This window comes from Struthio camelus, chromosome 7, assembly GCF_040807025.1.
Source record: "Struthio camelus isolate bStrCam1 chromosome 7, bStrCam1.hap1, whole genome shotgun sequence".
In the NCBI taxonomy this organism is placed as follows: Eukaryota; Metazoa; Chordata; class Aves; order Struthioniformes; family Struthionidae; genus Struthio; species Struthio camelus.
Window position 1 is genome coordinate 39,128,341 of NC_090948.1, and position 12,304 is coordinate 39,140,644.

The 12,304-nt window shown below is 56.4% G+C and overlaps 1 protein-coding gene across 2 annotated transcripts in view; it reads left to right on the top strand.

The window, feature by feature from the left end:
• The first annotated feature begins 2,434 nt into the window (after positions 1 to 2,434).
• Positions 2,435 to 12,304, top strand: part of LOC104144614 (hexokinase-1) — a 35,450-nt gene continuing 25,580 nt past the window's right edge. Inside the window, exons 1-2 of one of the 2 annotated variants that reach the window (XM_068950913.1) lie at positions 2,435 to 3,228; positions 4,050 to 4,164. In XM_068950913.1, the coding sequence (XP_068807014.1) occupies positions 4,099 to 4,164 (66 nt within the window). In that variant the 5' untranslated portion in view covers positions 2,435 to 3,228; positions 4,050 to 4,098. Of the gene's footprint in view, positions 3,229 to 4,049; positions 4,165 to 10,121; positions 10,392 to 12,304 lie in introns of those variants that run through there. The other variant, XM_068950914.1, reaches the window with a different exon arrangement.

Sequence of the window (12,304 nt, forward strand, 5' to 3'; positions counted from 1 at the left end):
TTCCTTCTAAGATGTGGGTTTTTTTTTTTTACTGTTTTTGGATATCTGTGTGATATTTTTCTTCTGTGTGTTTTGTAGGTCTTCCCTCCAGTCAATGTTCAGTACTTCTTGCATTTACCAGTGTTGTTTTCTTCTTGGAGACATGGACATCTTTTTTTCAGATGTTCTGATTTTTTTTCTTAGGTCATGCATTTGCTGTGGGCAGTTGAAAACTTTAAATCACAGGTGTGACAGAGGTATTACTGGGTGAAGGTACTAAGGTTTGTGTTTTCCAGTAACTCCCAGGAGATGGTTGCAGTTACCCTTTCATCTGTGAGGGAAAGATGATCTTAAACACTGGTTTGTCTGCTAGAGAAACACTTCAGTGGCTATAGATTTGGACAGCGCTGGAGCCTGACTTGTAATCCAGAGAAAACGCAGTAGCAGCTCGTTGCTGACATCCTCTCTTTGTCACTCTGACGAAGTTCAAAAGCAAATATAGGATCATGTGTAAATCCTTCAGAAATCCTGATTACCATAATCTCCCTTTTTGGGAAGTCAATATTATATAGGATTAGCAGATCAGTGTAAAGAAGTTTAGGGCCAAAATGTAGGTAACGCCAAAATAAAACTGTTGTCGTGGTTTGTTTCTTTGCATTTGGTGAAACGTGCTGGCTTTTGCTTGGGGTCTCGGGTACGATGTCAGTGTGCTAGAGCCTGGAGAGGAGAGCAGGCCGGGAGCAGGTGAAACTTGGGGAATGTGGTGTAAGTTCATGGCCCCTCTAAAACGGGACTTGCTGCCTTGGACCGTCCTTGAGGGGCCCGTCCTTGGTGCTTCCCAAGCTGTCTAGTATGTGGCCTGTCAAGTGCCTTTACTTGTGCCCTTACGTGAGTGCGGACGGCCTGTGCGTGCTGTGTGCAGGGACACATCGGACGTCAGCTTTGTCCAGCTCTGCACAGGTGTAGGAAAAAAGCCAGCCTCAGTGGATGTGTGGCAAAATGTAAAGCACCGAAAGTTTGTTCAGCAGTTCCCCCTCTCTCGCCTTTCCTGTCACGTTGCAGCTGCGTGGTGAAGGTGCTGTAAAGGTGATGGGTTATGTTTTTGATGCCAAATGATTTTGATCTTTGTGCATGTTTTTTAGTGTCTTCCAGCCCCTGCCCAGCCTTATTCTTCACCTGCACCAGTGCCTGTGGCTGAGGCCTAATGCAGCCCAGGCACCTCTGGAGAGAGCAAAAACTGCAGGCGGTGAATAGAGTTGATCGGTGTGAACCTGGTCAGTCTGGGTTCCTGCAGGAAAGCCTTACCGTTTGGGTACTGACACAAGGAACGCGCTGCAGGTGAGCGGGCAGACGGCTCCGGGCCGGAGGTCTCCTGCGGAGGAGATGGAGCCCTGAGTGCTGGGGAAGCGCAGCAAGCGGGGGTGGGAAGGAGCAAGAGAGTCCTTTCTCCCTTGATCTTTCCTGACTGGTCCTCAAAAGAGTAAACAAATTCCTATTCCTGTCTAAAAAAGCAAAAGTTAAAAACTTAAAAATATAGCTTTGGTTCAGGGTTATTTTTATTTTGTGTTGTGGGCAGGATAAGGGGGTGGCTGCTGTACCAGTGCCTTTGGACCGCAGAGGCAAGATGTAGCTCCCAGCCTCAGAGGTTTAAAAAAATATCAGGGTTCAGTTCTCAAAACACCCCAGTGTTAATGCAATTTACTTTCTGAAAGGTGGAGCGGTGGTGGTGGTGGCTGTTGTTGATTTGCTGCCTGCTGTACGGAAACGCGGCTTTCCAAAGGTTTCTGTGTCCCTGGGGAGCCCCCGCTCCTGTGGGCGGGTTTGGCCCTGCCACGGCCTACGGGAACGCGGGACCATCTGTTGGGCTGCGGGTTTGGGATCGCTGCCGGCCAGGCAGGCGCAGGGGCTCGTCCTCGGCGCCGCAGGCTGCAGCCCCTCCTGCCAAAAACGTGCTGGCTGGGCTCTAGCACCCTGGGAACCTGGGGTGGGGGGGGGGGCAGGGGCTAAAGCAGGTTAGGGGCTAACCTGGCTAAAGCCAGGTTAGGATGGCGAGATGGGTTACTGGCACGTAAGTGGTTACTGGAGCAGCTGAGGCGCTGGCGGGCACCCCGTGCGGTGCGCGGAGGGCAGCTCCGCGGGAGAAGGGAAAGGGTGGCGTGGAGGCCTGGAAGGGTCGGGGCGAGTGAGTGGGGAAGGTGCCGTCCCGGCAGGCATCTCCCGAGTGTGCCAAAGCGGAAAGTTACGGACGCCGGAGCTGCAGCTGATTCTGGAAACAAATGGGATAAATAATGCCATGGTAGAGAGAGAGAGAGAGAGAGAGAGAGAAAAAGTTGAAATGCCTGAAGGGCACATCTGCTGCGGCCAGCGATTCTGCAGGAAACGCACCGAGACCGGAGGGCGACGAGGAAGCCGAAGATAAACACGGCCCCCAGTGGAGCCACGCGAAAGCCAGGGGCCAGAGGAGCACCCGTAGCAGGACTCTGAGGATTTGGCTTTCTCCCCTCGCGTCTCCAATGACGTTGCTGTGCCCGACGTGGGCCGCAGTCCGGTGGGGCCGAGCGCGTTTTAAAGGTGTTTCCGTGTTCTGAACTTGGCAGCTCTGGTCTAGGTGCTTTCCTGTTGCTTTCAAGTGTGTGTTTGCAGAGCAAGGGAGCAGCATTGTAGGTCTAAAGCCCAGTCTGTTAGTCTGAAATTTAAATAATTGCATGGTCATTAAATTTTGCACAAAAAGGAATTGACTCTAAAAGCAGCTGATATGTTACCGTGATTAGAGCAATAGCAATGCCTCCTTTCACCACAATGAAGTTACATTGTGAGAGGGCATAATTGGCATTTTTTTTATTGCAAGATTAAGAAGAACTTGTTTACAGCTTGCAAACAAAGAGTTTTTAATTCAACGGGCTGCAGCAGGGGTAAGCAGTAAGTGGCATTTTCATCTGCGGGCCGGGTAGCGCTTTCGCTGCAGAATGCTGCGCAGAGAGGAGCACGAAGGAATTTACTGCTCGGGATCTGCCCAGTAAAGCGTGCGCCGCGCTGGCAAATGCCAGAAAGCTGGCGGGGAGAGACCTGGAGTGCAAAGAAACAAAGGGTTATAGCTAACCCTGGCACCTTTTGGGAAGGAGTTACGGTTTTCGAGTATCAGCTTGATGGTGCCTGTTGTGCCAAAGCCGAGGTACGGCATCTCCGAGGATGCTTTTGCTACGGAGCAATCGGGATGACATCTGTCAACTCCGCTGGGTGCTAAAGTAGGTACGTGGGTTATTTTTATTCCTATCGGCGTGTTGTTTCATGGCCTAAGAGAGGCAGGAGCGACGCGGGGCCGCGATCGGGAGCCACGTGACTGGCAGCCACGGCCTGCGCTGTCGCAGCTCTCTGGCCAAAACGTGGTCGTAGATGGAAGCTGTGATTAAAACGCGTATTCGTATCTGTGTCAAACATGGAAGAGAGGCGCTTTTCGCTCTGCTGGAGACGTGGGTGCCCTGGTGTGATGCCGGCCCCAAGGGAGACTTGTTGGCCCCCTGCCACCTCGAAGGGAGCGAGCGGGGGCCCTGGCTGTAGTGGTTTTGGGCGCTAGTGCTCTCGGGGGGGATGTTTCTGGTTTTCCCCCCTCGCCTCCGAAATGGTAATTTTTTCCCTCGGAAGGGCGAGCGAAGCGGGACAGGGCGGGCGCGCTGCCTCTGCCCTGGCCCTGCAGAGCACGTTGGGGGTGGCCGCTCGCCCCTTGAGCTGGAGCGGTTGGCCCGGAGCCCGTAGCGCTGGCTCGCTGCGTAGCAGCGCTGGAAGAGCCCCCGTCCGCTGGGAACGAGGGGCCTCGGCCTGGCATCCGGCGGCCCCAGGAGCCTTGGCAGCCCCCAGCCCCGGAGCGAGGTGTGCTGGAGCCGCTCCTCCATGCTGGTGAGCCTTCGGCCCACGTGGCCCTCTGCGGTCTCCTGGGGGAAGTCGCCCTCGGAGACCCTGCGCTCTGCCCCGTTCCTGGCTGCGACGGAGTGAAGGCAGCAGGTTTTGTTTAACGGGCAACCTGAGGCCAGAGGGAGACGTGGAAAAACCTTTGTTTCTCTGTCCTTCCTTAGTGGCAGCCCCCTGCGCCCATGACGTGACGTGGCGAGAGGCGCTTCTGCCATGGCCGCGTGGAAGGAGCCGAGTGCCCCCGGCGCCTCCGGCTACTGCTGCTCTCCGCTGTGCAGGGTGAGTAATACCTGGGGCCTGTCTCAGCCGAACGGGCAGGTTGCACTAACTTGGTGTGGGAGAAAACCGGCCGAGTAACCGGGGCTGGGGGAGAGCTCTCTTGCCCCGGGCGATGCTGGAGGAGCAGCGCTCAGAAGCACAAGCTTGGTCCCCGCCGTTAGCGCGGGGCTTGGGTGGCGCAAACCAGCATCAAACGCTGGATGCAATAGGAAGACGTGTGGTTAAGGGAGGTTTCGTTTTAAGTCCTCCAGCGCGGGAGGAGCAGCTGTACTTGGCCTCAGCTGTTCCAGCTGAGTTACGGCTGCACTTGGACGACCCTCTCTGTGGTCTGAGAGGGTCTGGAAGCAGATTTAGGAAAGCTGTCTCTACATAGTACAATAAATTAGGTTAGTTTTTTCTTCATTAAAGTAATTGTAGCCTCCAGCCTCATCACTGGAGTTTAAAATATTTTTGGTTGTTGGATTCAGATCGGTTATCTTGAAGAGGCAGTTTGGCCCCGATTCGGTGAATTGCTGGTTGTGCGGACATCCTTCATCTCCTGACTTCTGAAATTTCTGGACAGTTTGCGCTCTGTATTCACGCACTTTGCAGCATCACTTCCTTTAATGTTTTCTTAGCCTCAGACACTCAGACAGAGTATTAGAAATCTGTGTTTCAGTGTTCACTTCAGTACGCTGAAATCAACAGATGCTTTATGAAGCGAGAGGAGGAGGGGGGGAAAAACAGCTTCACCTCTTGGTCGGGGAAGGCAATTTGTTGACACCAGGTTCATCACCGTAACGACGCGATCTTCCTGGGATGGTGAACTGGGTTTGCTAATGTGTTCCTCTGCATACATACGTGTGGTCCGCAGCGATGACTTTGCACCGATGCGCTGCAAGAAGCAATTGCTTGGTGTAGCAGTTTGGGGCGGCGGGGAGGGAAAGAAGTTAAACAGAGGCAGGACACCAAGCTGAGTCAGAAAACTGGACTGGTTATCGCTTTCCTTATCGCTCTCCTCTCCTGCCATTGCCGAACGCCGCCTCCCTTCCCACTTTCCCTTCAGCCAGCAGGGGATGCTTGAACACCAAGAGTCCGGCTGCCGCTGCGCTCCAACACCAGCCGTTTAGCTGCTGCTGCTTCCCCAAGAGCCCCGGTGCTGGGGGCTCTGCCGCGTTTTGTGCCCTCGGAAAGGCACCGGCTCCCTCTCTGCTCCGGCCCTGCCCAAGCAACCGCCGCAACGCTGCCGGGTGTTTACTAGCGTCATCCTCGCGGGGCAGCACGGAGTGACTCTGCTGTGCCGCGCCGGAGCTAGAAAACACGTGGGGTGCCGGTGTGATGCTCTGGGGCTCCCTTTTTGTCCTGCCCCGTGTCCCTGAGGAGCTGGAGAGAGATGGCGGGGCTTTTCGGGTGTAGCTTGACCCACAGCACGAAAGAGTCCGGTTTTCCGCGGGAACGGAGCTAGCGCGCTCACAAACGTTAAGCTGGTGCAGACCATAGGTATTGGAAGTGTAGATAACTGGAGTAATTAGTCTGCCCCCAATGTAATAAAGCTGGCCATCGCTAAGAGGTTTTAAAAAAGAAAAAAAAAATCACCTCCCCAATAGTGGAGCTCTTTTGTAAGCCACGTGTTCAGGGCTCTCCTTCACCTGCTTTCTGGTTTGAGCCTTTTGGTTTTGCGTGGTCACGTTCTCCGCAGCCCCCTCGTGCTGAAGGCTAGCAACTACTTGAAAAATGCAAAACCAGCCGCGGCTGCCTGGTTGCTGGAGGTGGAGAGCGAAGGAGCAGAGCGGCCCCGAGCGTCTCCTTTCCCACGGGGGCCAGCGGACGACACTCGTCCTTTGCTGGATTTGCCTCCTTTTCTGCTCTCCTCTGTCGCTGGCCGCGATGAGTTTGCATTTGAGAAGGAGGAGGAGGCCCAGCAAAGCCCTAGGTAGGAGTGGTGTCTGAGCGTGTGCTGCTCCGTCCCGGTGACCTTTCCCGGGTGTCGAGCGAGCGCCCTCGAGGCGCTCCCAGTCGGGAAGCGGGAAGCGAGAGTGAGCGGGGCGGCTGGCTGTCGGGCAGTGCCCGCCTCCTCCTCCTCCTCCTCCTCCCGGCAAGGTGAACTTGCCTGATGCCTTTAACCTCGTGCAGCTGAGTGCTTTTCCAATCGATTCCTGGGCTGCTCTTGGATTTTCTTGGTAGCTCCTGCACCCAGCTCTCAGCGCAAACGCACAGCGATTCCTTGCAGGCCCGCACACCGTTTCCTAGTGTGGAAAGAGAGCTTCAAGGCTATTTGAAAATTCCCTTGTTAGTCAGACGTCCACATCATGAACTAGGAAATTGCTGTTTCTTAAAAAGGCCGATGCTTGCTTCTACTTCTCTTTAAGGGAAGGACCTTGCAGTGTGGATAACAGTAGATTTTTATCCTATGCTTAAAAAAACAACTACAACTCAATTGTTTTCTTGCGAAAGTGGAAAGCACTTAGCACCTATGTGCATCAAAACTATGTGATGGTCATGATTTAAAGAAAAAAATCCCCGTGGTGTGCAGGAGTCAAATCTAAATGTGGGCTGATGTAGAGCATTAAATGTTTAATGACAAAATAGGTAAAGAGCAAAGTGATTCAACACACTTGTGTGTTTTCTTGATCAGTTGAAACACTCCTGTATCGTTAAACCCAGGTGACAAGATCAGAACAGGGTCAATATAGCTGTGAGTCATTTGCCTCCAGTAGTTTGTCTTAAAGGAAGCAACTTTCAAAGCCAGCCTGAATGCCATGCTCAAAAGCTGAAGGCAAACCAGACTACCTGCAACGCTCCTTTAACCGTGATGCCTTCTCCCTTCGTTGCTGTTGACTCTGAGACACAAACTGCCTGTTGCTTATGAGCACGCTTTGATATGTGTTGGGGTTTGTAATGTGTACGGTTTTTCTTCCATTACGCAGATCCCCGAGGGCCCTGGAGTACTGATGTTTTGAACTTAGTTATTGCTTTTTGCAGCTGAAAAGGAACTAAAGCAGTTGCTCCTGGTGAGTTTTGAAATACGCTCTGGTACGAATGAGCAGCGGAGACTAATGCTGCCTTAACGATTGGGGTCGTGATCAATTTTCAGTGTAGCACGGCAACGCTTTCAGCTCACTCCTGTCTTACAGTTTTGGCAAATGAAGGAAACAACCTTGTCTTTCTCTTGCATGTCCTTAGGAGAGGAGTGGTGTTAAAGCAAAGACCGGTAGTATCCACAACCAGCTTGAATGTTGCAGACTTTTTGAAGTTTTAGCTGGCTGATTCAAATCCCCCCAGGAGGGGACGGCTAGAATTGCTTTCGTTTGGTCAAAAATGAGTTTAAAGGGATTTGAGCTTCTCCGAGTGTTTCAGTGGGTAGGTAAGGGGGCCGGCAGGAACACAGTCGGGGCCAGTGTCGTATGTTGAGGTGTTGGAGCTGGAGAAGATAGGGCCTGCAAGGCTTGCGCATCGGTGGCCGCGGCGCTGACGGAGCCCGTGGGAGTTGAGCAGGGCCGGGACAGCCGGGGGCGTGCGGGGACACGGCCGGTGTGGCAGGGCAGGTCTCGGTGCCCACCTCATCTCGGGAGCCCTCTGAGTTTGTGCTCAGTCACAGGAGTGGATTTGGTGACGTATTTCCAGGAGGAGAACGGTGTAGAGGCCTTGGGCCTTCTCTGGGGTAATTTACCCGGCGCTGGCAGCTGCGTTCAACGGAGATGACTTCAGGCTGGCGTAAGCGCACCAAAGGGCTGCTAATCCAGCCCAGCAGACTGAAGTGCTTTCCTTCGAAAGGATGCCAGCAAGAACGAGGTTTGTTTTACTTAGTGAAGCAAAAGCTGAGGGGGTATATGGTTACTTTCCTGCGTATTTATAGCAAGCAAACACGAGCTATTTCAGCTGGAGGACAGCGTTTGCCTGATGGCAGATAGACCGAACGTAGGCAGGAGGAGGTCTCAGCTGGGAGTTAAGTTTCTAATCAGCAGAGGAGGAGAAGAGCAGCCAAAATGTGTCTTATGCTGAAGCGAGGGCTTGACTAGCTTGCATAAGGGATTGGGTCTGAGCCGAATTGGGTCTGAGAGACCCCTCAGCCCCGTGTTTCTGTGTGATCCACGAGCCCGCGTTTGCATCTGCAGGGCGATGCTGCTGCTGCAGCTCGAGCAGAGCCACGCGCCATTGCCTTTAAGCATTCGAAGCACGCGTAGGGGAGTCCGGGGATGTTTGCTCGTTAGCTTGCCAAACAAACGAGCGGGAATAACGTATGCAGATCAATGAAACGCTGGATGAAAACGTTGCCGAGAGCAAGCGAAAGCTAATGGGGTGTGGGGGGGGAACGCAAGCCTGAACTGACCAGACGGGCGCGGGGGGAGATGCGCCTGCCAAGCGAGCGCGCGGTTTTGGGCAATGCCACCGATGGATTTCATTGAAGTAGCGCTGAAAAGGAAGCCGGAAGCTCAGGGAAGAGGTTTTGAATCACTTGGACTTTGGTAGCCAATCTCCATGCAAATCACGCTGGCAGCATCCCGGCCGCCTACGTGGGCGTGCGTACCTGACACAGGTTGCGTCCCTGCGGAGGCGCAGGATGCGGGCGAGACCCTGCGTGGTGCTGACGTGTCCGCTGGGTACCCGAGTGCCGCGTCCAGCTTTTGGAGGTGGCGTCGTGTCATCTGGTTTACGTAGCTATGGAAACTCTGGAAAGTTTGCAATGGTTGGTGCCTCCTTGGGACGGTGTGGACGTGCCCTGCGGTGGCAGAAACATGGGCTGCGCGCAAGGGGCAGGGAGGTCCTCTCTGTCCCTGTAGCTGATGTGTATATATAGCATATACAATGTCATAAACAATATTTACAGTGCGGGATCTTCTTAAGCTGCTGTCTTAATCCCAACGCTCTGTCCTGCCATAGGCTGTTTTCTCTTCTGCCCAAAGTCAGTGCTAGTGCTGACTGACTGCGCGTGGCAGCTTGCATGAGAAGGGGAGTAATGGGTTTTAATTTTTTACCCCAAACGGGGCAGTGGTTCAGGCTTATGGAGAGATGAGACTGCTGTTGGCGTGAGCGGAGGCTTTACTGAACGTACTGCATGTGAACGTAACGTGGGATTCCCCCCAAAACATAACGGCAGTCCACGCGATCGTCCTCCTTTTGGGGCCCACCTAAAAGTTTCTCAGCAGCTCGGCACGTCCACTTGCCTAACCGTTGGCAGCTTTTCTAACGCAAAGCTAACGCCGTTAAGCCCAGCAGAGCGATGTAGTTGCCTGCAGGTTTATGCAGTCTCTCTCTCTCCAGCTACCTGAAGACCTATTTCGGTACGTGATACTTCTAACAAACTCTTAATACCCGAGAGGGCCGTGTAGCACACGTATCATCTGTGTTTTCCAGGCTGTAGACCTAAGCCTGCAGTTTGCTCCGGCTGAGGACGGCCAAGGGGAGATGCAAAGCTGGGCTAAAAGGCGCTACTGCTGGGGGACGCTGTGATTTCCCTTTTAGGCCTGCGGGGACAGGTCCGAGGTCTTTGTCGTCTCCGGCGTTGCTTGTTGCAGGTCACGAGGCTTGAGAGGAGATAGTTGCCGTACAGGCTAAATTTAAGCAGGCCCTTTTATTGCCCTATGTGGAAAGGTCTCGGAGCGCAAAGCCAGGTAGCGGGTCACCCCCGAGCGCTCCCTGGGGTCCGTCCGCCTGCGCCGCATGGAGCTGCGGTGCCGCGGGGCGCAGCGCGGACCCACCGCAGGGGGGAACGATGCTGGAGGAGCAGGCCCGGGGCTGGGGGGCATCGCGCGGCCTCCTCCCTTTTCGGTGTCTTCCCTGAAGATTTCCCTAGTGAAGAGCAGTGTGTGTGTGTTGGGGGGGGGTGGGTTTGGGGGTTTGGTTTTGTTTACTCTTCCTGTGGCAAAGCAGGTTTGCAAGGTTAGGAGGGGTGGGGACAGGGGGAGAAATCCCCCCCCCCCCAAGATTTTATGGGTCTTTTAACGATGCTGTAAAAAATGCTTCTCCGGGGCGAGGCGGGGCAGGGCAGCCGCTCGGCTGGGCGACGCGCTCGCTGCAGCAGCAGCAGGAGGAGGAGGAGGAAGCGGGGTGGGGAGGAAGGGGCGGGGGCGGCGCGGCCATCGCAGCGCAGCGCGTCGCGTCGCATCCCCCCCCCGCCCCGCCCCGCCCCGCCCGGTCCGCTGCCGCCGCCGCATCCCTGCCTGCGCCCAGCCGCCGCCGGCAGCATGATCGCCGCCCAGCTCCTGGCCTACTACTTCACCGAGCTCAAGGAGGACCAGGTCAAAAAGGTAGGGCCGGCAGAGCCTCCCCCACCTCCCCCCGTTTTTATTTTTATTGTTATTATTGTTATTTTTGCTGTTTGCCCCGCTCTGGCCGCAGCCCCCGGGCCTCTCCCCGCGGCAGGCGAAGCGGCGCTGGGGCATCCGCGCCCGGCTGCCGGGCAGGGCCGCCGAAATGCCCTTTTTTGTGTTTCGGGTTTTGGGGTGGTTTGTTTTTTTTTTTTTTTTTTTTGGGGGGGGTATGTTTGGTGAAGCGGGATGGGCGCTGGGCCGTGCGGAGGGCGCCGGTGCGGGGCTGCCGCGGGCGCCGGCCCCCCCGGAGCGGGGAGACCCCCGTGCTGCCGCCCGAGCCCGGCCAGGCGCTTGCCAGCAGCCCTCAAACGGCACCTTCCTGTATCTGTGTGTGTGTACAAAAATTAAAAAAAGAATATATATAATGTATTTTTAATACATATGTAATATATATTTTTTAAAATAACTTTTTAAATTTATTTTTCTGCTCGCTTTGGGGCCGCGCCAGGAGCAGAGGGGAACATGGCAGCTGGCTCCTGCCGCCCAGCCGCGGGCAGAGCGGGGCCTGCTTTTCCGCTTCTGGGGCCCGACGCGCAGGGCTGGGAGGTGGGGTGGGGGCGAAAACCATCGCCGGGGCCGCCCCGTGCTGGAAAGGGGGCTTTCGCCCCCCTCTGCTCCCCACTGGGCTGCCTTGCCTGCTCGAGGCGCCCTGGGGACGTTTTGGCCAGGTCGATGGGAGCAGGAGTCGGGGCGCTTGCCGGCTGGGGGGGGGCTGCCGCAGACCTCCGGCCCCTCTTCCTTCCACCATCGGGGCCCTTTTGCCTTTCCCCAGCTCTGCCCTTTCCCCGGGTGATTTGTTTTGCCAGCCGGGGCAGGACGGAGCGGCGCGGCGGCCGGGCCCGCTCTGCCCGCTGCCGCCCCGGTTGCACGGCGAAGGCGAGGATGCCGCCGGCCGGGGAGCGGGCAGCGGCGGTGGCGCTCGCCGAGCCGGGGTACCGCGAGGTTGCTGGTCGCTGTCGTCCGGCTGCGCAAAGGAGCTGCTGCATCGCTCTGGGCGGGCAGGGAAAAGCAAAATGCATCCCCCCCCCCTTTGCAAAATGCATCCCCCCCCCCTTTGCAAAATGCATCCCACCCCACCTTTTGCAAAATGCATCCCCCCCACCCCCCCCGGGAACACGGCTTTTGGAGGATGTAAGGGTCTCTTGGCCCTGTTGGCACTTCTCCAGCCCGGAGGGCGTGGGTGGCGCTCGGGTGGCCTTGCGGCCCGGCGCGGGGCTGGGGGCTCTCGCTCCCTCCCGGCGTGCCGCTCGCTGGCATACGTGCCTGCATGGCTTCTTGGCAGGTCCCTCCCTCCTCTGCTCGCCGCTTCCGGAAAAGAAACGCTCGCTGCCGCCGCTGCTACGTGCCGGGGGGCCGCAGGCCGCGGCGTTCCCGCGCCGGGGGCCTCTCGGCCTTTTCAGTGGGGTCACCTTGAGGATGCTGCCGCCGCCGGTCCCGGGAGGGGCGGCGGGAAAGGGTTAAAAGCAATTGGGAATAGCTCTCTGCTGGAGGCCTGCCCTGCTCTGTTTCTCCCTGGCGGAGCGGCGGGATGCTTTCCGGGGCCAGGCCCTCGGGAGCCCCTCGCCCCCTGAGAAGCAGCGCTGCTGCTGTGTCGCCTTCGCTGGGTTTTAGGCGTTCCCTGGGGCGCGTGCGTCTTTCCCCTGCCTCCCCTCCTTCCCCCCCCCCCCCCCCCCGCCCTGCTTTTTGCAGTTTCTGGAGCGTTTGCGAAGCTGCTGCCCCGCGCGGTGCCACGCAGACGCCCAGGCGCTTTCACTCCGCGCAGGGTAAACTACCCCGCGCCTTCGTGCAGACGTCTCCACCGTCAGCGTTTGCGATCCGCGGGGCAAGGCCCCGGTTTTATTCCACACCCC